Raw genomic sequence first — 25,580 nt, forward strand, 5'->3', positions numbered from 1 at the left:
TGTCCAAGGACATATAGAAAATTCTGTCTGTTAGGAACAGATCTTAAATTAAGTAGCTTTATGCATATCAACCCTGATGAGTAAAATGGGAATCAATAATGTTTTCAAGTGCAGGATGTTGTCAATTTCATGGAGCAAGATCATGCAAAGATTTTAGAATTAGAATTTGCTGCTTCTGCAAGAGAATTTGGTATTGAGGAGTAACAATAAACACAGAGAAGCTGTGAAATTTTTTTAAAGTCTTGTGTGCCTACAATTGTATGAGCTATAATATATCATATTAAAAAATCGGGATCTGCATGTTTCTAGTGTCAGGCAGGTTTTATATCTCATCCCAATGTTCTTGTCCAGATTATCCGTGAATAAAACGAACAAGCTTTTATGTACTTCCATTTTTTTATTTCAGGAGACTGAGAAAGGAAAGTTTTCTTCAACAGATCATTATGTGGCCCATGCAGTGATCAGTAAAGACGGCAGACATGTTCTCATTATAACTGATAAGTAAGTGGTCAAAATATAGGAAATAAGTTATAAATAGAACAGATTGAACATCATTGTTATGCCACACCTAAGAGCATTATGCATATATATGTTTACCGATTTGGCGTCCGTGTGTCTGTCCAGCTTCAGGTTAAATTTTTTGGTGAAGGTAGTTTTTGATGAAGTTGAAGTTCAATCAACTTGAAACCTAATACACATGTTCCCTATGATAAAATCTTACTAATTTTGATGCCAAATTAGAGTTTTTACCCAAATTTCATGGTCCACTGAACATAGAAAATGATCAGTCAGGGGCATTACTTAAACAAGTAATTTTTTTAAGTTACTTATATAAGTAATTTTTGTTTTTGAAAATAAAAAAATTACTTAATAGAGTTATTTTAAATTTCAATAAAACATAGACTAAATGTAGTTTTGATGAGTTTTTACATAATTTCATATCATAAAGTTAAGAATTCATTATATTTGAGAGGATTATAGAGATGAAGGGTTACTTTAAAAATTATGACAAAAATATTACTCGAATAAGTTATTTGATACATTTTTAATAAAATTAGTATTAAAACTTATTTAAGGAACATGTGCACTTGGTTTGGGTTACAAATTATAAATAACTTAAAGTCTTAATCAATTCACAAGTATCTATCTATTTATATCAGTCTACCTTCAAGATTTTGGAGAAAAATGAGAATTTAAGTGTCCCAAGATACCAATCTTTGACCAAGAAGCGTCGGTATGAAAGATAAGTGCGTCAAAAAGTTAATTAGTGTTTCAGAAGGATTAGATTTAATATGTCAGGGGAAAAATAACCAGATGACTGTGAAAAATTGTTAAACCTATTAAAATCTGTATTATTGGACACCTATAAAAATAATATTCAGAAAAGTTACTTATATAAGTAACATTTAAAATAGCCTCATTTTCAACATTACTTGAATAGGTAATTTTAATTGTTACTTGTTTAAGTAATGCCCCTGACTGATGATAGTTTGAGTTGGGAATCCATCTTCTATGGACACATTCTTGTTTGTCACTAATTTTATAACATTTAATAATTTCATAAATTGAATATGTCCAGTGAGTTCAAATTATTTCAATAATTATACATATAAGATATAAAAAGAAAGAGATACTTCATTCGTACTTGAAATAACAATTTATGTAAAAAGAAATGTCTTTTTTTCGTAGGAGAATAATATATGCTAACCGTGGTGAGATATTTGGTCACTGGGATGCTGAGTGGTCCTATACCTGGGGAGAGATTAAAGAGACACCTAAAAGAAATCCAAAAGGCATTGAAATTGTACTGAAGGTAAATATATCTCATACCTGTCAACCTCTGAAAATGAAAAGTCAGGTCATGACCTGCATTGAGAAAAAAAATCTCAGGTCATAACGCGTACGACATTTTGCGGGCTCAATTGAAGAACAAAAATATGTTTACATATAATTTATATAGTCAATATGTATATGAAACAGTTAGAACATGTATACAAGTTTATTTCAGACTATTGTTATATTCCATAGTAGCAGACTTGGCATTCTTTAAAAGAACTGCACTTGGTTTCAGTTCATAGCAATGCAAATGTGTATTCATTTTACAAGAAAGAAGAGCACACAGTGTATCCTTATTAAGATCAGCCCTACACTCTGTAGCTATTTTCTTTACTAAAGAAAATGCCCTCTCACTGTCTGCATTGCTGTTTGGCAAAACCAGTAATGTTTTAGCAAGTTTTGACAAAACAAAAAATCTTGGCTTGTTTTCAACTACCACTTTGTTATTTTCAACTGAAAGGGCCCTCTTTACTATTTGGGTGGTTTTAGTTTTTCCACAGGAATAACCTGACGCTATTTCACAGCTCAGGTAAACAGTCCTACATTTTGACTTTTGGTTACATTGAAAAAGACCGATAAAACCGAAGGTCGTATTACTTCTAAATACCTGAAACAATTACGGTCAGAAATCCGGGTGAAACGGGTAATGTTAGAAATTCCCGGGACCCGCCGGGTAAAGAAAAACTCCCGGGTGAGAGGTGAAAATAACAGGTGTCACCCGCAAAAAACGGGTGAGTTGACAGGTATGATATCTTACTGTGGGTCAGGGATAGGGGTGGGGTGCTGAATGGTCCTATACCTGGGGAGAGATTAAAGAGACACCTAAAAGAAATCCAAAAGGCATTGAAATTGTACTGAAGGTTAGTATCTTTTACTGTGTGACAATATGATGGGCTTAAAATATATATATAAATATATATTATATATATTTATATTTATATATATGATTATAAACTCTCAAAATGTTTATTAAATTGAATAAAATAAATACAAGGGAATATCTATTAAGAAAATCATGACCTTGTAAAAGGTTGTTCAATTGACCGCTATGTTGCATATAACATATTTACATGCAGACCAGGTGGTGACATGTAGCAATAACAATTAGTTAAAACACTGGACATACATGTATTCTTCAAACATCTTTTTCCAGGTTGGTCAAAAACATGTCAACTTAATAGATATTCATCCCTGTATCTTTTGATTTAAGACTATAATGTTCAAATTAATAGAAACCTTGACACTGTTTATATTCTGTTTATATACTTGTGTATTTTACTGTATGAGAGGAGACCGTCCGTTATGGACACTGCTCCAGACCGGCTTTCATAAACTACTGTTCCAAATAACCATGTGTTGTGTTACAACTGTGAATTGGTGTGATAGGGGTAGAAAATACTATATATACATGTACATGTACGAAATAATTTATGAAGAAGGTAGAAGGAGTAGGTATCATTCTAAATTCCAGAGGAAAATAAATGACAAATCCTGAATGCCCATGAAAATAAGGGGTCTGCATCACCATATAATCAAACCCTGAATTCATTAATACATGACGATTTAACTGGTTGATTCTTGAAATTCTCGCAAATTAAAAGGCTCAATTCTAATTTCATGAAAAAAGTCCTTCCAATACTTATATATATTGAAGGGGCAATTTGCTATCTGGAGAGTTTCTGAGTTGTTGTAAATAGTTAATTCTAGAATGATATCACTAGTACTTGAAGAACAATTTAAAAAAAAAAAACACTGAGGAATTTTTCTGATAATCTGTAGAATACAATATGAAATGGGGAAGGGAAAAGTCATATGAACAGATGAAACAATATTGCGTACAAATGGTTGGCATTTTAAAAAAAAAAACCACACCTGAAAATTAAAAAAAAACATTACCAGACTTGAATGAGATATTCAATATGTTTAATAAATATTTATTTTTATTTCTTACAGGAGAAAGAAAAGAGAAAGTTTCCTTTTGGAAGTAGTTCTGCCAAGAAAGATGTCCATATATTTAATCCACAGACTGCTGATGTAAGTTTATAGAAAAACAATATTGTTTCTTTTGGTCACATCTTACATTATGGTAAGATTTGCAATATCACGTACTATAGTTGTTGGAGAGGGGTGTACTATAGTTGTTGGAGAGGAGCGTACTATAGTTGTTGGAGAGGGGCGTACTATAGTTGTTGGAGAGGGGCGTACTACAGTTGTTGGAGAGGGGCGTACTACAGTTGTTGGAGAGGGGTGTACTATAGTTGTTGGAGAGGGGCGTACTATAGTTGTTGGAGAGGGGCGTACTACAGTTGTTGGAGAGGGGCGTACTACAGTTGTTGGAGAGGGGCGTACTATAGTTGTTGGAGAGGGGCGTACTACAGTTGTTGGAGAGGGGCTTACTACAGTTGTTGGAGAGGGGCCTACTACTGTTGTTGGAGAGGGGCGTATTTTGAATTATTCCAATAGATGTCTTATGTCACGTCCCCTTTTCCCCAAATGTGACCTACCAAATGAATCTTATCACTGGGTAAGGGAGCTACCATTTGATTTTTATGGGGGTGGGGGGGGGGGGGGGCTAGGATGAAATTTGAAAAAAAGGCAGGACAGTATTTCGAGTTATAAAAGAAGGCAGGATGAGTAACTTGCCAAAAAAAAAAAGGCAGGATGACAATTGTTGTTAAAAAGTCAGGATAAGCTAAGAAAAAAAAAGGCAGGACCGAATAGACTGAAAAATAAAAAGGCAGGACACCATTTTTCATCCTAGCCCCCCATAAAAATCAAATGGTAGCTCCCTTAGTACTAACATGATTAACATGATGAGTGCCACATATGAAGCAGGATCTGCTCACCCTTCTAGATTTCGTGTTGCTTAGTCTTCAGTTATCTTTGTTGTGTTTTGTGTACTGTTGTTTATCTGTTGGTCTCTTTCGATATTAACCATTTTATTACCAGTTTATTTCTATGCCCCACATAGTGGCATAATGTTTTTCTGTCTGTGTGTCTGATCTTTCATTCATTCCTCTGTTCATTCATTTGCATGTCCTTCTGTCTGTCCTGCTGAAATATTTGGTCAAGATAGTTTTTTATTCAGTTGAAGTCCAATCAGCTTGAAACTTAGTACACATCCCTTATGATATTATTTTTCTAATTTTAAAACAAAATTTAGTTTTAACTTCAATCTCATGGTCGACTGAACATAGAAAATGAAAGTCTGAGTTGGGCATCTATGTACTATGGACAAATTCTTGCTAACATACAAGTTTGAACGTCACTTTGACGTCTTTCACCTCTCTTTTGTAACTTATAACAATAATAGTTAGTAAGAATGGCCAATTCTTTTTAAATGTTTTTATATTACCCCTTTCACTGATAGCTGCCCAGACAGAAGCTACTCTGAGAGGATGGCTTCCCTAACAACTATTACTCAAGTGGGAGATCTTCATAATAAATGTCAATAAAAACTTGTCTGTAGTTATTTGTGTCTTTATTTCATCATGTTCATTTACTAACACCATGTTCACAGTTTTGTTCATGTTTCAATAATTTTTTCATCATAAAATATTCAAATTTTCAAATTTTCGGCATTATCTAGGTGAAATTCTCAAAATTCTGCTCTTTGACCCAAAATCGTAATTTTTAACCCAAAACCGCAAAATTTTGAAAAATTTAATGAGGCTGTACAAATTCCTTACACTGAAACGATGTCCGTACCAAGTGTTTTGTACATAAAAGGACATTTTATGTCAAAAAAGTATACTAGTTTGGCTTCAATTCTTCCATATTCTTTAAAAAAAATGTTCCCTAATTTCAAATTCTCATAAATTTCGTATATTTCCTCTGATTTTGACACGATTTTTAACAAACAGAAGCGCCATGTTTACACTATTATCCGGGTATTTAACAAAGAAAGATAACTCGTGTTTGCACTGTTTTGAGCAAGAAATATAAAAGCGGTTTTCCAATCCTGGTAAACCGGGACTCATCGGCGAAAGGGTTAAGTTATATCTCATGTTTCTTTATGTTTTAAGTTAAACGTCTTTGAAGAACCTAATTATTGGGTTCAGAATTAGTCCTACAAAATAAATTCAGTATGCATGAAATATTTGCCACTGGACATTAGGCAAACAACGATCAAAACATTTTTCTATTTTATTTTGTAGTATGTTCATGGAAAGATAGTAGAAGCAATGAACAGACATAAATAAACTGTGAAATTTGATGGAACAAGATTGGAATTCTATGGAAAAATAGACAAAGAAAGGAAAAATTATTCATTTTATACTATATAACTATACAGTGTTAAAGAGATTGTTAACTTGCCTAATATGTCAATACTCTGTATAATACACATAGTATATGTAAAGTACACATAATATATGTAAAGTACACATATTATATGTAAAGTACACATAATATATGTAAAGTACACATATTATATGTAAAGTTCACATAATATATGTAAAGTACACGAAGTAAATGTAAAATACACATAGTATATTTTTGGTAGATTATTAGAATCATGCAGCTCAATATATGTGCTTTTAAATTTTTTTTTAAGGTTGATGGAATTAGCATAATATAACTGCTTCACACAGATCTTGGTCTTGAACCAATAAGAAATTTTATTACTATTGTAATATTAATTTTTATTAATTATAACGTCTCAGTATCTAGTCTGTGTTGTCCCCTATGATTGTAATATAGGGTTACTGCATGAATATTGGGGAATATTGTCCAGAGTAGAATTTTATATTGCACGAGCTTGCGAGTGCAATATATGTTCTACGAGGGACAATATTCCCCAATATTCATGCAATAACCCTTTTATTGTATAGCAATATAATATTTGAAAGTAAAAATTGGTTTAAAGTAAGATTTTGTCGTTGATGATGTTATGAATTTTGACGATTTATTGCACTAGTGCAATAATAAAATTTATTGCACGCTAACTTTTGGTTACTTTCTGTTGGAAATATTATATTGCTATACAATAATATGTGTTATTACCCTGTGTAGTCCCCTATATGTGTTATTACCCGGTATATAAATGTTTTTGTAAGGAGTTGTATTTGCATGATATGTGTATTTGCTTGAATGGGTTCTTTATAATTTTAAAACAATTTTCATCCAGTTTCCTTTGACTGCATAAAATTAGGCAATGGCATAAATAATTTACCTAGCAATTGCTGGAAGTAGATATTTTATATTTACAAGGGGGTTAACTTCAGCATCATCTGAGAGGAGAAATACATGGAATAGTCTAGCCCTTACAATACTTCAACCTTAACAATAAGTGTATGAGTATTTTGATGAGAGGGTGAAAAAAGGGGGTTGCTTTTTCAACTATGGTTTATTATATGAAAATGGCATTATTGAAGGGTTATCTCTTTTTATGGTCGATTGACTAAAACATTTATTTTTCTTTATTATTAGCCTTGAAAATAAAATCTTGGTTGGTATATAGTCACCCTGTCCTGGTTTCTGTCTATCTGTCTGTCCGTCTATCGAATTATCTGCTAGTGTGCCTTGTTATAGCAACTACTTCTTAACTGACAGAAGAGGCTTTGGAAACAGGAATTAACTTTTGTGTATTGCTTTTTGTATTGTTTTTGATTATTTTTATTTTGTTACATATCATTTGTTCCATTCCCCTGTTATGAATCATTTGTTAATCATGTATATATCTTAGATATAAACTGCTTGTACTTTTATTATTCTTTTATCAAATAAAAGCATTTATTGTTGTTGTGTTGCAATTTTTATTTTGTTAATGTCTTTTTCTTTGAATATTTTTTCATATTTAAATTAATTTTTGTAAACAAGGTTGAAATATATAAAATATTGTTTTGCATGGTGTGTTAATATAGATACAATTTAATTGGCATACAATTCTAACAAGTTTTGAATAAATGTTTAGTGACTTACATTTTTTTGTGATTAATTTTAAATTATTAAAAAAAATGACATGTATCCCTTTATTGTATTGTGTTTTTATGGTTTGATTTTTCTGCTCTGATTAATATTATAAGAGAATATCAGGTAACCACATATTCTGTGTAATTTGTATGCTTGGATGTAAACATGTATTTAAAGTGCAATAAATCTATGCTTAAACCAATCTTTAGTGTTCATTTCATTTTTGTGGGTAATACTGTAATTTTACCAAATTTGTAATAACATAAGTAACACGACAGGTGCCTCATTTGGACCAGGATCTACTTACCCTTCCGTAGCACCTGAGATCTGCCCCAGTTTTTGGCAGATCCTGCTCCACATGTGGCACCCATCGTGTTGCTCATGTTATAAAAAATCCCGTAAATAGTCTAATTAGGTAGGTCAAATTCATGAAAGGGAAGGGGATTGTAGTTACGACGTAAGGAACATATCCGATGTCATCTGTGAAATGTTATTCCATAACGGTCGATCAATTCATGATGGGTTCTGTAAACCTTAGGAAGGGATGATTTAACCTTCATCATTTGGAACTCTTGGTTTGAAAGCTTCCTTGTGAGCAGCAACCCTCTATCAAGAAAATCATGCTAGGTAATACAAGCACAGGAATATCGTATCAATTGGGAGATATATACCCTGTAATCAGGTGCTGCTGGAATGTTGCTACTCAGAAATGGAAAGTTTACAATTGAAAAGCTGAAATCAACTCTTTTGTAGTAAAGTTTTGTTTTCAACCGACCCTCATTGTCAATTTCTAGATGTAAGTCAAGATATGAGGCCGACTTAACTGCATCTGTTGTATCCTTTATCTCTAGTTTGATTGGATAGATGCGTTCAACATAGTCACCAAATTTTGAATTATTTAGTGAGACAACATCATCTATATAGCAGAAAGTAAAGTTAAAGGATATTGCTAACTCTTTATCATTCTTCCTCAGAAGTAAGGTGATATTCAAATTTCCACACAGGAAAATATCTGCAACCAGGTGCTCTGCAGGGCCCAGCTTTATACGACCGCAGAGGTCGAACCCTGAACAGTTGGGGCAAGTATGGACAAAACATTCAAGCGTGATACAGCTCTGAATTTGGATTGTGATCAAATTTTTGACATTACATGTTTTTTTTTTACACAAAACAAATGTCAAGATTTTACAAATCAATTTAAGATTTCTTCTTCAAACTTTTTAAATCTAAAATTAAATAGTTGACACAGCATAGGTTTCTGACACAGAATGAATGTGGTCTAATGAACTTAAAAGTTTTTTTTTGCCTTTGAGCAATTCACTATGCTGTTGAATATTAATCCTCTCAAAAAAATGTTTAAAGAAATTTTCTTTTTATTTATGAAATCTGAAATGAGAAAAATTTAAACCCCCCCCCCCCCTTTTTTTTCACATCCCCGTTTCCCTTTTTCCAAAACTGATATCAATTCAAATTTCTAATGGAGTTTGCAACAATAACTACTCTTTTAAATACATCATAAAATATTAAAATGTAAAAAAACTGCTTGTTATCACTGAATGGTAAAGATTATTTTAATTTATCAGTTGGTAGTAAAAAGTGAATATACATTGTATATTGTATATAACAAAGATTTAAGTTGATTCTGGACAAAGAAAGATAACTCCAATTAAAAAAAATCTTGCTATTGCACAATATTTTGCAATTAGATATTTCTTGCTTACTATTCTGGACAAAGAAAGATAACTCTAATTAAAAAAAAATTTGCTATTTCACAATATTGTGCAATTAGATATTTCTTGCCATTGCGCAATACTGTGCAATTGAAAAGACTTGCTATTGCACAATACTTAATATAATTATTTTAGATCCTGATTTGGACCAACTTGAAAACTGGGCCCATAATAAAAAAATCTAAGTTCATTTTTGGATTCAGCATATCAAAGAACCCCAAGATTTCAATTTTTGTTAAAATCAGACTAAGTTTAATTTTGGACCCTTTGGACTTTAGTGTAGACCAATTTGAAAACAGGACCAAAAATGAAGAATCTACATACACAGTTAGATTTGGTATATCAAAGAACCCCATTTATACAATTTTTGATGAAATCAAACAAAGTTTAATTTTGGACCCCGATTTGGACCAACTTGAAAACTGGGCCAATAATCAAGAATCTAAGTACATTTTTAGATTCAGCATATCAAAGAACCTAACTGATTCATTTTTTGTCAAAATCAAACTAAGTTTAATTTTGGACCCTTTGGACCTTAATGTAGACCAATTTGAAAACGGGACCAAAATTTAAGAATCTACATTCACAGTCATGACAGTTAGATTCGGCATATCAAAGAACCCCAATTATTCAATTTTGATGAAATCAAACAAAGTTTAATTTTGGACCCTTTGGGCCCCTTATTCTGTTGGGACCAAAACTCCCAAAATCAATACCAACCTTCCTTTTAAGGTCATAAACCTTGTGTTTAAATTTCATAGATTTCTATTTACTTAAACTAAAGTTATTGTGCGAAAACCAAGAATAATGCTTATTTGGGCCCTTTTTTGGCCCCTAATTCCTAAACTGTTGAAACCAAAACTCCCAAAATCAATCCCAACCGTTCTTTTGTGGTCATAAACCTTGTGTCAAAATTTCATAGATTTCTATTAACTTAAACTAAAGTTATAGTGCGAAAACCAAGAAAATGCTTATTTGGGCCCTTTTTGGCCCCTAATTCCTAAAATGTTGGGACCAAAACTCCCAAAATCAATACCAACCTTCCTTTTGTGGTCATAAACCTTGTGTTAAAATTTCATAGATTTCCATTCACTTTTACTAAAGTTAGAGTGCGAAAACTAAAAGTATTCGGACGACGACGACGACGACGACGCAGACGACGACGCCAACGTGATAGCAATATACGACGAAAATTTTTTCAAATTTTGCGGTCGTATAAAAACTAATTTCAAGGATTTCCAATGACATTCAACAACAATGAAAGTCCTGTTCCTTATCTTTGGGGTAGGGAACAACCATTCATTTTCTGGGGAACCACACTGGGGTTTTTTTCCAGGCACCAGGTAGAATATTTATTTTTATCTGCTGCAAGGCTAGCTGTTTCATTCAAAGTAATTTATTCTCATCTATGACACATTAATTATCTGCATTTTGATGGACAGAATATTCATTTTCATCCTGTCATTAGCACGGTTATTGTTGTCTGTTCCTATATAAACAGACCAGCTGCTCTCTCCCTAAAAAAAATCAAATAATTGTTCCCTGAGGGACTCCTTGTCATGAATTTATACAATATCTCTAGTATTAAAACATCATATATTAGCCATCTACACAAAGAATTTCCCATATTAGTAAAAAAATACAAGAGATATTGTCACGCCCGTAATGAATTTTTGAAATGTCACTTCATGTAGGAGCATTATTGGCATAGGCAACTGGCTAAATCTTGTGATATCATGTTTGAAAAGAATTAAATTAAAAAGGTTAAAGTCTAATTAGATCAAAGTTTTTATTAAACGTCAATATTGAATAAACAACTACAAAACACAACTAGTAAAATTATAACATCTCAAAAATCACAAATAATAAAAAAAAAAAAAAAAAAAAAACAACATTTTTATCAGATTTTCTTTTATTAATTTTACAGAATCATAAATCCATTATTAAATTGTATGATACTTCTTCATATATTAACCAATTCAAAGTATAAGCTGGGCTATTTTTCAGACCTTTAAAACCATGTTGAGAAATATGCTATAAATGAGAACAAAAAACTTAAATTAAGGTGGCTGAAGCGTCGTAATCAAAATTGATAAAAGTTTTTGATTATTTGTCGAAATGAAATTTTTATCATGCTTTTTTTCAAAACTATAATAAAAAGTATGAGTCACCAGACTTTTGTTCACAGATTGTGCAAAATTGTCAGATTTTGTATAGATTATGCATGGAAAATCAAATTTTGTGTGAAAAAATCAGCTAGATATAACTTATAGATAAAATGTGAGAAGACAGCTCTTAAAACATTCTTTCAGATAAGAAATAGAAAAAATAGGGTCACCAAACTTTTTTCTTGCTACATATAAAAATAGGTAAATTCACAACACTCTCTAATATTAAATTACTTTATTTGAGTTATCTCCCCTTATTTGGCAAAGTGAAAAAGTTAAATCAAACACAAATAAGTTTTTTTTTTGAGAAATTACAGCTGTAGTTATGATAATAGTTATCAAAAGTACCAGGATTATAATTTTATACGCCAGACGCGCGTTTCGTCTACATAAGACTCATCAGTGACGCTCAGATCAAAATAGTTCAAAAAGCCAAATAAATACAAAGTTGAAGAGCATTGAGGACCCAAAATTCCAAAAAGTTGTGCCAAATACGGCTAAGGTAATCTACTCCTGGGGTAAAAAAATCCTTAGTTTTTCGAAAAATTCAAAGTTTTGTAAACAGAAAATTTATAAAAATGACCATATAATTGATACTCATGTCAACACCGAAGTGCTGACTACTGGGCAGGTGATACCCTCGGGGACGAAACGTCCACCAGCAGTGGCATCGACCCAGTGGTGTAAATAGTTATCATAAAACTTACAATTTTCTATGTTTACATCAAAAGTCTTTTACATATATTACATACTACGCTAAAAATTTGCTCATTTCATCAAAGATCTAGACCAATGTTATCTGCTAGATCCTGCCAAGATGGAGGATGACACCCAGAACTCCTTCTCTCGACTGTAAAGGCTGTATATATTCAACTTAAAGGGAAAACATGCACTGACAAGATCATGCAATATGAAAATCTACTTGGGACAATATTCATGTAATAACCATATATTGTACAATAGATTTTATTGGTAATATTAAATGATGTGTAAATACATATAAAATTCTAGACATTAGGAATCATACAACATATGTCCTCATCAGATTTTGGTATTATTGTCGACTGATTTTCTTTCAATAACTGAAATAGAGCCCTGCTTGTAACATGGTGGAGAATATGATGTTGTGTTACTTTTTCTCATTCTAAAAAAAATTGGTACATATTCTGTCAGATATATTTGATCATGATGATGGGTTAAAACATATATAATATTCAAAATACTATTCCGACATATGCACTGTATTGGATAAAATTTACAAGGAAAAAAACTCTGGAAGAGAAAATATATATAAGGAATTACGGAACTGAAATAATCATGATTATCGTATAGCATCGGACTCTGTGATGAAATAAATACAAATTTTATTTTTACATGACTAATAGTTTTGAACATAACTTGAACACTGTATCATCGCCACCGGAAATTGGGTACTAACGAAGCAGAGAGAAATAGAAAAAAAAGTAAACAAGTTAAGAATTCATTCAATTTAAAGCATTTCCACTCATTTGATGAGGGTGCCGCTTAAGAAATGATTTTCTGATATATAATTCTTTAAATTATTAGGCCGATAAGTACAAAATTAATACAAGATTTTGTGTAATACTCCAAAACTTGCCACTTAGTACCGGAAAGTCGCCCCATTCCCAAGATATTTAACTGTTTTTCATTATTTTTCCAGACACGTTTTTAGATTATTATAGTGTGGCATCATATTTACTGAAATTTGTTGTCAAAAAGATGTATTTTAAAGAATATGGACAAAAACATTGTTTGTTTGTTGTACGGCGAATTGCTGAATGTTGTACGGCGAATTGCAAAATAACAACTTTTGTCAATACGGCGTCTTGCAATATATTATAATTTTAAGAGGAAATTAATCACTGTTTAGATAATATCAAGTGACGATATTTTGTTGATATCAAAGCTTTACAGGCTTACAAATATACAAAATGTCTTACTTATCAAACATTATTAAATATATGCCGTTAATTCAGTTCAGAAGGCCTCTTTGCGTACCGCTTTTCGATTTTGTACAAAAAGTTTTTTTCAACCATATTATCCTAAATACATCCATAGATCGTTATACTATACTAACGACTGTTGTCTTATTTGTTGTTAGGGTGAAATTTTGTAAGTTTAATAAAATAAACCGTCCATTCATCTTTTGTTGGTGCTAGCTGGTTTTAGATAAAAACAGAGGAGATGTGGTATGATAGCAAATAAGATAACTATCCATCAGGATCAAATAAAAAGTATGTAAGCAATTATATGCTATCGTACGGCCTTCAACAACGAAAACTCGTACCTTATAGTCGGTTAAAAAAGCACCGACCGAAAAATGTTGAAGGACTCAACAAGAAAACTAACGGCCTTACTCATAACAAAACAATTTATGAAAACAACAAATAAAATAAAGATGAAGCAACGACAACCACAGGATCGAGAATTCGGACAGACACATAAAATTGTTTAATTATTTAATTTCTGAAATGATTCATTTGTAAAAAGAAAAATTAAGAAAATACTTTGTTTTCACCGAAATTAAGGAGAAACAAATCGTGAATTGCATTTCGAATTAATTTTCTTGTCAGTTTCTTTTTGAAAATATATAATTTGTATATATCTTAAATGCTGTAAAGCAAATGGTATTTCTATCTAATGCATTTTATCTAATGTATAATTAAAAGGGGTAGGTTAACATGTTAACACTGACACCTCGATTTTGGCAAAAACAGTTAACAACAAATTGTAAATGCTGATAAGAGTTAACAGCAACTTTGATTTACCCTTTTCCCCAAACTAACCGAAAGCAATGAAAAGGGGAAGTGCATATCTTCAATGTATTCAAAAATTTGAAAACCACAGTACAAAGTCGCAGAAATGCCAAGCTCCATAAGGAATCTTTTATAAAGCTGACTTATTTTCAGAATACAAACGCAAGTACCATATTTTTTTATTGACACATGGACAGACATTTGAACGGATGGAAAATCAGACGGAGTGATTGACTCCAAGAAAAAGGACTATGTCATGAATAATCGAAAATGCTTTAAACAGCAAAAGGAGGCTTCTTCTGGTTATGTATATTGTTGAGTAAATGTTTTATGTCAATCAGTCGTAGCAAACTTGGGTTATCGTCATGACGTAGGAAAGTGTAACAAACAGATAGAATGAGTGAATACTATAGGGCGCGAACATTATTTTTTTTATGGCGGGTGCTCTTACAAATTATGGTTACACTCAGTCGGGGTTTTCATACGACTCATAGCTTACATGATTTTATTAAAAGGAATTACGAAGGTTTACCCTTTTTTTTTATTTAAAATCATCAAAACCAGTGTATAAATCAGAAAGTAACATGTAAGGTGTCACAAGATGAAGCACTCTTTCATCTCCAAGTCCCAATTAAGAACTCTGAGCTGATATAAAAAAGGCTTGGTCCATCTTTACATTTCTGAAGTCTTAGACTATCAAATTTGACATCAATTTGAGAACCAAGTCCTCATTTTTCGGCCTCTTCTACCAGGCCACACTGTTCAGTTATTTTACGCATTGCAAATTGAAAAGGTTCTTTATTTTTGAAAATTCCGTCCAGGTACTTTTGGTCAATATAACTTATCAAACATTCCATATACATCTGAATTATTTTCATCATAGGCCTGACCAGGGTTTTAGCTGGATAAGAAGTGGCCTTTCCTTTTCACGTTTTGAATACATTGCAAATAGAAGCCAGAAATAACTACATTGGTTAGACGTATAAAGAGGGGATGAGATATCCCTTAACATGTTTAACACTGCCGCATTTGTTGCACCTGCATGACCCAACTTGAGTCCGTAACCTTTGCTATACAGTCTTGTATTTATTTCATGTTTTTTTAAATTTTGGTTCATTTATATGTTTCAAGAAACAAACACTGAACTTCTACCTCCTTTTTGTAGTTAAATGATTGCTCACTTAGGAGACAGCTTCAGGTATACCAATACACAGTTACAAGTTTAGTTTCGCATTATAGTCATGGTGAATTTTCTAAATATGAAAGTTTTTGTGCAATTGAATTGATTTTTAGATAGTTGAATAATAATACAGCCTTCCTAGTGGGTTTATATGAACATTTACATTGTTTTTAGCATGTTTTATAAGCCATTTTTTTTCAATTTGACCGTCCATACCTTCCTATCCGTACCGCCATAGATTTAGAAATTTTGTATTGTTTTTCAACAAAGATGTGAGGCTCGATCTTTTCAATTCAATTTTATGGAAAAACAGCAGAAATGCATATGATTTTTTTTTACCTCTTGATAGATATATGTCTATGGTTTCAGGAAAGGTATAACCCTTATTGATCGAAATTTTCCTTTGGACCAAATTTTTGAGATCTTTGTGACATGTTCAATCCCCTATTTTGCAATATATGGTATCAAATAAATGCTGATTTTTGCCATGGTCACACAAAAAAAAAGAGATTATATTTCACCATTATTACTATTGGAAATCAAATCTATGGACGATTCTCTTTCCATAAATATACACACGCATAACTTAAATATTAAGCCTTATTTATTAGGAAGGAAGGGAAAGAGGGTCTTTAAAAATTATGAGTGTCAATTCTAAGTTTTTTTCCTATCTGTGAATTGACACCCCACCCTAGTGCATAATTTTCTCGCTGCGTTGGGTTGTTTCTTCTATTTGGTCGGCCTTCTGTTTCTTTGACATTTTCCTCATTTCCATTCTCGATTTTATCAAAGATTACTATACTCAAAGATTTTTTAAAGACATGTACAGTTACATATATGCTGTTTATGTTACTCCTTTGCGGAAGCAACGTAAAGAAAGAGATGGACAGCAAATTGTAATGTGATTCTTGTAAATAACTGTTAAGATCAGTTAACAGAGAAAATAATGTCAAAAACAGTGAACACTTTAAGTAAACACTTTAAGTATTAAGTAACAAATAACAGGAATCTCAATTTCAAATAGACAGTTAACAACATTGCAAATCTTAACAAACAGATTGCAGACAGTGGGTCGAAAACAGTTAAATGTTTTTAAAAAATTTATCAGTCAAATAACAGTTTTAAACAAACTTAAACCTTGAAAAGGACAAAAACAGTTTAACATAAAAAGGTACCCCAATAAAAAGGTACCCCACCCCAAAACAATTTTAGATATTTGAACTTAATACTTTATTTTCCTAAAAAGGACGGTAAATAACTATTCTAAAATTAGCAAGTTGCCATACAGTTGAAAACAAGTTGCCATACAGTAAATTTGTCAACACTAGCAAGTTGCCGTACCCTAGACTTTATTTTTTATGGTCTTTATTCTTTAAAATACATCTTTTTGACAACAAATTTCAGTAAATATGATGCCACGCTATAATAATCTAAAAACGTGTCTGGAAAAATAATGAAAAACAGTTAAATATCTTGAGAATGGGGCGATAGAGGACGATCGACCTCGAAATTTTCCGGTACTAAGTGGCAAGTTTTGGAGTATTACACAAAATCTTGTATTCATTTTGTACTTATCGGCCTAATAATTTAAAGAATTATATATCAGAAAATCATTTCTTAAGCGGCACCCTCATCAAATGAGTGTAAAATGCTTTAAATTGAATGAATTCTTAACTTGTTTACTTTTTTTTCTTTTTCTCTCTGCTTCGTTAGTACCCAATTTCCGGTGGCGATGATACACAGTGTTGAAACTTCTTATAAAAATAAACTCATCATAGATGTCAGGACAAAATTTTGTATATACGCCAGACGCGCGTTTCGTCTACAGAAGACTCATCAGTGACGCTCGAATCCCAAAAAGCCAAAAAGGCCAAAAAAAGTACGAAGTTGAAGAGCATTGAGGACCAAAATTCCCAAAAGTTTTGCCAAATACAGCTAAGGTAATCTATGCCTGAGGTAGAAAAGCCTGAGTATTTCAAAAATTCTAAATTTTGTAAACAGTTAATTTATAAATATAATCATATCAATGATAATTCATGTCAGCACAAAAAGTGCTGACTACTGGGCTGGTTGTACCCTCGGGGAAATAGATCTCCACCAGCAGTGGTTGTAAATAAACTCATTTTTTTTTATTATTGTTTATCAAATGACGTTCGCATAAGATAAAATTGAGAATGAAAATGGGGAATGTGTCAATGAGACAACAACCCGACCGTCTTCAATGCAGCGAGAAATTCCTGCACCCGGAGGCGTCCTTCAGCTGGCCCCCAAACAAATATATATAATATTTCAGTGATAATGATCGCCATACCAAACTCCAAATTATACAGAAGAAACTAAAATCAAAAATAATACAAGACTAATAAATGCGGCGGGGTTAATCATGTTTATGAGATCTCCACCCTCCCCCTTTACCTCTAGCCAATGTAGAAAAGTAAACGCATAACATTACGCACATTGAAATTCAGTTCAAGAGAAGTCCGAGTCTGATGTCAGAAGATGTAACAAAAGAAAATATTTTTATATTAAATAATTATGACAATAATACATAAATAACAACAGACTACTAGCAGTTAACTGACATTCCAGCTCATGACTTCAATTAAACTGATTGAAAGATTATGTCTTCATCATATGAGCACACACTTATTATTCGTAACATTGTTAAGATTTTCAATTGTGGAAAGAGAAATGGCAATGAACTTAAAATATGAAATTACCGTTTTGTCTCGAAGAAGACAATGCATGCACAAATCCCAATGAGCAATACGGAATATAGAAATCCTGATAAAAGGTATGGTATTACGAAGTTAGACTTTGACATACTCCCTTCCTTTGGATCCTCAACCAAATATGTGTCCTTTGACATACTCCCTTCCTTTGGATCCGCAACCAAATCTATGTCTAAAAATGAGTAGCATAATGAAATTCCTGATAAAAAAAATATTTCACTTGTGCATTCTTTGAAAGAGTCAAATTTATGTTCTTGAAACAATTGAAATTGTGTTTGTATATAGCCCTGATGGAATATACTTAATTATTAACAAAGTTTTGTTTACAGTAAACAGTGGTAGATAGTTTTCTTAATCCCAATTATACCAAAACTCACAAATTTTTATTCATCTAGACAAATCAATTAATGAAATATGGCATTTGGTATAAAACACAATAAAAGATTTTCTTTATTTTATTATTCAATAGTACTAAATATTAAAACACAAAATTGAAAACAAAAGATATATTAAGAATGGAGTAGGGTCAATTTCCCCTGTATTCGTTTAAGTCGTATAGGGTTGATATGTTAAAAGTTAACAAAACCTACTGAAAATTGTCAATCGTCTGATGTGTGGAAAAAATACATAAACTATGCTAAATTAAGGCAACAGTAGTATAACTATTTATACCACTGGGTCGATGCACCTGCTGGTGGACGTTTCGTCCCCGAGGGTATCACCAGCCCAGAAGTCAACACTTCAGTGTTGACATGAATGTCAATAATGTGGTCATTTTTATAAATTTTCTGTTTACAAAAGTTTGAACTTTTCGAAAAACTAAGAATTTTCTTATCCCAGGCATAGATTACCTTAGCCGTATTTGGCACAACTTTTTGGAATTTTGGATCCTCAATGCTCTTCAACTTTGTACTTGTTTGGCTTTATAAATATTTTGATATGAGCATCACTGATGAGTCCTATGTAGACGAAACGCGTGTCTGGTGTACTAAATTATAATCCTGGTACCTTTGATAACTATATATCGCCGTTCGAAACTCATAAATCGATAAGAAAAACAAATCCGGGTTACAAACTAAAACTGAGGAAAACGCATTAAATATAAGAGGAGAACAACGACACAACATTAAAATGCAACACACACAGAACCGAACTAAGCATTAGACAAAATCCGATGAGAATAACAAATATAACATCAAAACTAGATACATGAATTTGGGATAGAAAAGTACCGTGATATATCTTTTATTAATGTGAATTCACACTCAAATATAAGAGGAAACAAACGACACAACAGAAACACAATATTACAAGAGTGCACACACTGAAATGTCTCGCCTTCTATACTAATCATTGATATTATGTTGATAGTCCTAAGTATAAAGCTTTATTACAACTGTCTCATAAACTTAACATTAACCAAGATAACTAAACAAAGACCAATGAACCATGAAAATGAGGTCAAGGTCAGATTAACCATGCCAGGCAGACATGTACAGCTAACAATGCTTCTTTACAACATATAAGTTGACCTATTACTTATATTTTAAGAAAAATAGACCAAAACACAAAAACTTAACACTGTGCAATGAACCGTGAAAATGAGGTCATGGTCAAAAGAAACCTGCGCTACTGACATAAGATCATAAAATATTTCCATACACCAAATATAGTTGACCAATGGCATATAGTATTAGATAAAAAGACCAAAACTCAAAAACTTAACTTTGACCACTGAACCATGAAAATGAGGTCAAGGTCACATGACATCTGCCCGCTAGACATGTACACCTTACAATCATTCCATACAACAAATATAGTAGACCTATTGCATATAGTATGAAAAAAACAGACCAAAACACAAAAATTTAACTATAACCACTGAACCATGAAAATGAGGTCAAGGTCACATGACATCTGCCCGCTACACATGTACACATTACAATCATTCCATACAACAAATATAGTAGACCTATTGCATATAGTATGAAAAAAACAGACCAAAACACAAAAATTTAACTATAACCACTGAACCATGAAAATGAGGTCAAGGTCAGATGACACCTGCCAGTTGGACATGTACACCTTACAGTCCTTCCATACACCGAATATACTAGCCCTATTGCTTATAGTATCTGAGATATGGACTTGACCACCAAAACTTAACCTTGTTCACTGATCCATGAAATGAGGTCGAGGTCAAGTGAAAACTGTCTGACAGACACGATGACCTTGCAAGGTACGCACATATCAAATATAGTTATCCTATTACTTATAATAAGAGAGAATTCAACATTACAAAAAATTTGAACTTTTTTTTCAAGTGGTCACTGAACCATGAAATTGAGGTCAAGGTCATTGGACATGTGACTGACGGAAACTTCGTAACATGAGGCATCTCTATACAAAGTATGAAGCATCCAGGTCTTCCACCTTCTAAAATATAAAGCTTTTAAGAAGTTAGCTAACGCCGCCGCCGTAGCCGCCGCTGGATCACTATCCCTATGTCGAGCTTTCTGCAACAAAAGTTGCAGGCTCGACAAAAATGTAACACACACAGAAACGAATTATAATATAACAATGGCCATATTCCTGACTTGGTACAGGACATTTTTATTAAATCTTTAGAAATTACTGATTTGGACTTTCGTTAGGGTTTTTGATGACCTGTTTAGAAATAAGGTAAGATGTTGTTAGAACCATAATGTATATATAAAGAAAATAGAAAATGGTACTGGTAGCAAATGGAAATTGGTCCTATTACTTTCCTGTCCAATGGACTTTATTGTTATTGGTAGCATAATAATTCATTTTACTTTACACAAATGAGGAAATGTATATTGCAACAACCTACCTGATTCCTTTTTATCTGTTGTTACCTTTCTTTCACACGTATGGTTTCCTACAAGACGAATCAGTTATACATGCTCATTAACGTTGATGTTATTTTCCGATAATCAAATATCACTACCGGATTTTAAAGTTGTACATGTTGTATGGACAAAAATGATAGACATTGTTGACTATATCTATAATTATATTCTTTTGTGTTAGCGATGGACTAAATGAAAGGTTCACTTTTGGAAGATATGGCCTTATACTTCAGATGTTTAATAAATATTAAAACGGCCATTGCTTGGTTACTATATGGTTCTTAGAGCTTTGTGAAAAAAAACTTTTCCCCGTAAGAATACACAATAAGCTCAAGAGTAAGAGATTTTCTTAAATGTTATCATAATTCGAAAACTTTGAGCAAATTTTGGTGCTGAAGATTTTAGGAGAATCCTTGGCTACGTACGATCCAAAATGGTTGTTCTGAATCGCTAGACCTTCACAAAAAGACAACTTTTTAAAATGGGAAATTAAAAATTGTCTCAATCATAAATTTCTTCAAGATTTCATAGAAACCAAGTTGTGTAGAAATAAAACAAAAATGAATAAAATTACTCTACCCCCTTAATAAGCTATCCAATTTATATCTATCAAAACGTAGGACACAAGCATAAAGGTTTTGTCCATGTGCATTTTCTTCCTCGGGCTTAATAGATTTGCGAAAATAAAGTTAATATCGAATATTTGATTTTTTTTGTTTCTCGATAAATATGAATATTTAAAGGCTATGATTATTATAGTCTGGAAAATGTAAGCATAGAAACAACTTACCAAAGCAAAAAGCCGAATAGCATAAATCAACATAAGGCAGTTTATACACATAAAAACCACTACATTTCTTTATCTCAATGTGATAGGTAGCAATACAAGTATCTGTTTGTTTAAATCCGCGAACGCATGCTGTGGAATTCACAGTTTCTCCGACACTGACTGGATATGTCCCTATAGAATTATGATTAAAACCAGACAAATAGAGAGTATAACATACTTTAAAAGAATTTATCTACTCTCTTCAAGTAAAAGTTCACAACAGTTACTTAAAAAAAGGTTTTGACATTTAAAAAAATAGATTATGCATTGAACAGTTTGTCGATATCAAAACAATGATAAAAAAATATACCGTTTAATCGAGTTTTTGTGGATTGGGTATCGTTTGGTATGATGGTTTCGATTTAACAAGAATTGACCGTTATGGTAGTTTTGTATTTCACTTAATCCTTAAAGTCATAAGAAACCTCAAATTAAAAAAAAAGCATATGTTTTTGATAACTCAATGGGTAGTTTTCATTATAAAACTTATGTACATATACTATCTTTGAAGACAATTCTTTAATTTGTTCATATTTAGAAGAAGTTTACTTTATTTTAATTGCTTCCTTTTCAGGGAGCAATTTCCCGACATATTTTCTGTATGCAAAGTGACCTCAGTGTGACCCATCTTGAAAAAATCCGGTGATCGCAATACGCATAGATGTCCTTAAAATAAACTATTATTTGACTTAACATGTTAAACATGTGCTCAATATACATGCTTTTTGTTGTTTGTTGACAAACAGGTGACAATCGTTAAACTTCGGCTTCAAACACGAACTTAATTATCTGCCATCTTTTCACAACAACACTGACCGATTGAAAAAAAATTGACGATTATACGAAATTTATGCGAAAAAAATTGATTAAATCGTGCACAGAAGACTTAGTTTATGATGTTTGTATGCATTGGTTCAAGAATGTGAATAACATTATTTTTCACCGGTCACTCGTTTCATATGACTTTGATATAACATATATATATGATGATACAACAAATAGTATTTAGTATTTCTTTTCTTCTGAGTATTCTTATGAGAGTCACATGTATTTATATTCAAAATATCTGAAGTAAAATTGATTAATTTAAGAAATTGATTGTTTCGTCTGTGTACTTTGATTTTGAATTTGGGTTTATTTGTCTTATAAGCAATCATACAACTCCTCTTTTTATTTCTAGTCATAAGGTCAACCACGTGATCCGTATTGTGAATTGACTGCATCATAATGTCATGTTTTTCTCTCATATACTCATCATTGTAAATAAAGGCAACAGTAGTATACCCTTTTATACGCGTCTGGCGTATACTAAATTTATTCCTGATAACTATGATGAGATTATTTTATAGCCATGTGAAATATAACATTAAAATGACAACTCAACACCACAGGACTACAATATAAATAAATTGGAGAACACAATTGACAAAGAAACACACGAACAACAGCCAACAAATTCAAAATTTTCATACGCCAGAAGTGCATTTTGTCCACACAAGATCTACTAGTGAAGTCCAGATACAAAAGTTTGAAAGCCGAAACGCACAAAGTCGAACAGCATCGAGGACCAAAAGATCAAAAAAGTTGTGCCATGTTAACAACATAAACATTAACAACGATAAATGTGTTGTTTGTATAACTTATATTTGTATGTGTAGTGTATACCTATTGTTACACGTATGTGTCTGAGTGATCACTTAAGAGTTTTTGGCGTTGTTGCTAAACGTTTACCTATAATTGTATCTATATTCTAAACATATTTGATTGTGTAAATTATCATTTTTATTTTTAGGTAACAGTTGCATTTCTTATATTCCGTAAAGTGTGTGTCATTATAGTTTTGTTTTGCTCATATCTAATATAAATTGAATTTTGTAATCAAATTACCATTTATCCAAATTGGTGATCCTGTTCCACATGCCATTATACCTTGACATGTGGTGGGAATTTCCAAATGTTCTCCATTATAAACTGCACTATACCATCCAGGATCAAATCCATTTCTGTCACAAATTAGATTAGAATTTATTGACCGTATGCAATTTGTCCCCCTGTTAACTACATCATTTATTTGTTTTGATGCTAGACACGGGTCTGTGGACGTTACAACTAAAACGAATACATTAGACAAAATATACTACAATCTAACTAACCATTTTCTTTTATTCATAATGTTCGAACCTATATGGAAGAATCTATTCAATCGTTTTCCAACCCGATCTTGACCCTACACAAATATTTTTGTCACAAGTTCAATTGTTGAATAAAAAGATAAGCTACTATCATTTGACAAGCGTTTACTGACATTCATAAAAAGTAACTGTGGAGTAAGTCAGAACTTTCCTTACATTTTCTTAATTTCGCCTATTATAAAACTGTACTAACTAAATAATCTTTCCTTGACCCTCGGCGTCCTTCCGTCCCCCATAAACATCGGAAAAGGTTGTATCTCTAATTATTAAAGTTGTTCTTGTCATATATAGTTGTAACTGAAATTTCTTCAGGGATCTAAACCTTCTTAAGTTTGTTATTCATTACAGATTTTAACCTTCAATGAGTCCGATAGTTTTTTTTTTTTAAAGATATCACTTGATTTCATAAACGTTTATATTTTTCTATCTATATTTTTTTAAAAGCTTGCTCCTGGGACATTTATTTTAGAGGCTTGATGAAAAAAGGTAGGGCCAATATCTTCTGTTTTAGTTTCACTCCGTCAAGATACATATTTAATCCAATGCTGTTGGATACTGAATATCAAAGAGACTAGACAGTCTCTCGTGGAGTGTTGTCTCATTAGCAATCATACAATGATTATTGTGAAATAGATTCAGGAAGACCCTAACTCGACTTTATGATTATTACGTTAATTATACATTATACACGAAACTACATATATTGAAAAACCCTTGTTATAACAAGATTGGATACGCATTAAATTGGAATATTCATTATATTAACGTTTTTGTTTCAAAAGTGCACTGTCAATTGTTTTTAAAATTTATCTGAACAGCTTTGATAAATAAAAATAACTCACCGTGCAAAATACAAAGAAATGTAATTGTATACAACATGACCCTGCGTTTTGCTGTCTTTACTGAAGGTACCATTAGGAATAAAAGTTTAACAATTGAATAAATATTATTTAAATCATATATTCAAATGATAGGTCTGAATTATTGTTCACACTTATGCAATAAATAAGTTTGCCAAATTATATTTAAATTTGGTCACGATACCAATACGATAAATAAGACATGCAAGTGCAACGCAAGCATAAGCCAAGGCTTGCGCAAACATTAATCGTTAGATTTACTGCTTTGACATGATCAGGAAGCATTTATGTATAAGTTTTATGATATACTTTCGAAATATATTGTATAGTAAAGCAGTTAAACATAACGATCAATTTTATAACTTGTCTATTGATGAAAAGTTTATATTTTTATTCAGAAACGAAGAACTATGTCAGGTAGTTGCTAAAACCTGCTATAATATTTTATGTAGAAGAACAAATTTTTTATTTGTATATAGCTGATGATGTA

General features: G+C 32.0%; 2 protein-coding genes across 4 annotated transcripts in view; one reads left to right on the forward strand and one right to left on the reverse strand.

Annotated features, from left to right (window-relative positions):
* Nucleotides 1-7,951, forward strand: part of LOC143052750 (intermembrane lipid transfer protein VPS13A-like) — a 136,753-nt gene extending 128,802 nt beyond the window's left edge. For both annotated transcript variants that reach the window (XM_076225855.1, XM_076225856.1), the window contains exons 81-84: nt 407-501; nt 1,690-1,813; nt 3,790-3,870; nt 5,994-7,951. In XM_076225855.1, coding sequence (XP_076081970.1) covers nt 407-501; nt 1,690-1,813; nt 3,790-3,870; nt 5,994-6,038 — 345 coding nt within the window. In that variant the 3' untranslated portion in view covers nt 6,039-7,951. The remainder of the gene's footprint in view (nt 1-406; nt 502-1,689; nt 1,814-3,789; nt 3,871-5,993) is intronic.
* Nucleotides 7,952-12,244: 4,293 nt separating this feature from the next.
* Nucleotides 12,245-25,180, reverse strand: LOC143051355 (oncoprotein-induced transcript 3 protein-like). Of its 2 annotated transcripts, XM_076224290.1 has the most exons (5): nt 25,073-25,180; nt 23,926-24,041; nt 22,000-22,170; nt 21,191-21,238; nt 12,245-12,791 (listed from the first exon to the last, which is right to left on the reverse strand). In XM_076224290.1, the coding sequence occupies exons 2-5, from the start codon at nt 23,960-23,962 to the stop codon at nt 12,787-12,789; spliced, it is 261 nt and encodes an 86-aa protein (XP_076080405.1). In that variant the 5' UTR covers nt 23,963-24,041; nt 25,073-25,180; the 3' UTR covers nt 12,245-12,786. The 2 variants fall into 2 exon arrangements, 1 of the variants encoding a protein (XP_076080405.1); XR_012970720.1 differs by lacking the exons at nt 21,191-21,238; nt 22,000-22,170; nt 23,926-24,041; nt 25,073-25,180 and adding an exon at nt 18,325-18,504.
* Nucleotides 25,181-25,580: the final 400 nt, after the last annotated feature.

The sequence above is a fragment of the Mytilus galloprovincialis genome, chromosome 11 (genome assembly GCF_965363235.1).
Source record: "Mytilus galloprovincialis chromosome 11, xbMytGall1.hap1.1, whole genome shotgun sequence".
In the NCBI taxonomy this organism is placed as follows: domain Eukaryota; kingdom Metazoa; phylum Mollusca; class Bivalvia; order Mytilida; family Mytilidae; genus Mytilus; species Mytilus galloprovincialis.

Coding starts and splice junctions, on each gene's coding strand:
- LOC143051355 (XM_076224290.1), bottom strand. CDS start 23,962: ATGGCATGTGGAACAGGATCACCAATTTGGATAAATG. Junction 22,171..23,925: donor ATCACCAATTTGGATAAATG/GTAATTTGATTA, acceptor ATAATTCTATAG/GGACATATCCAGTCAGTGTC. Junction 21,239..21,999: donor CTATTCGGCTTTTTGCTTTG/GTAAGTTGTTTC, acceptor TTCGTCTTGTAG/GAAACCATACGTGTGAAAGA.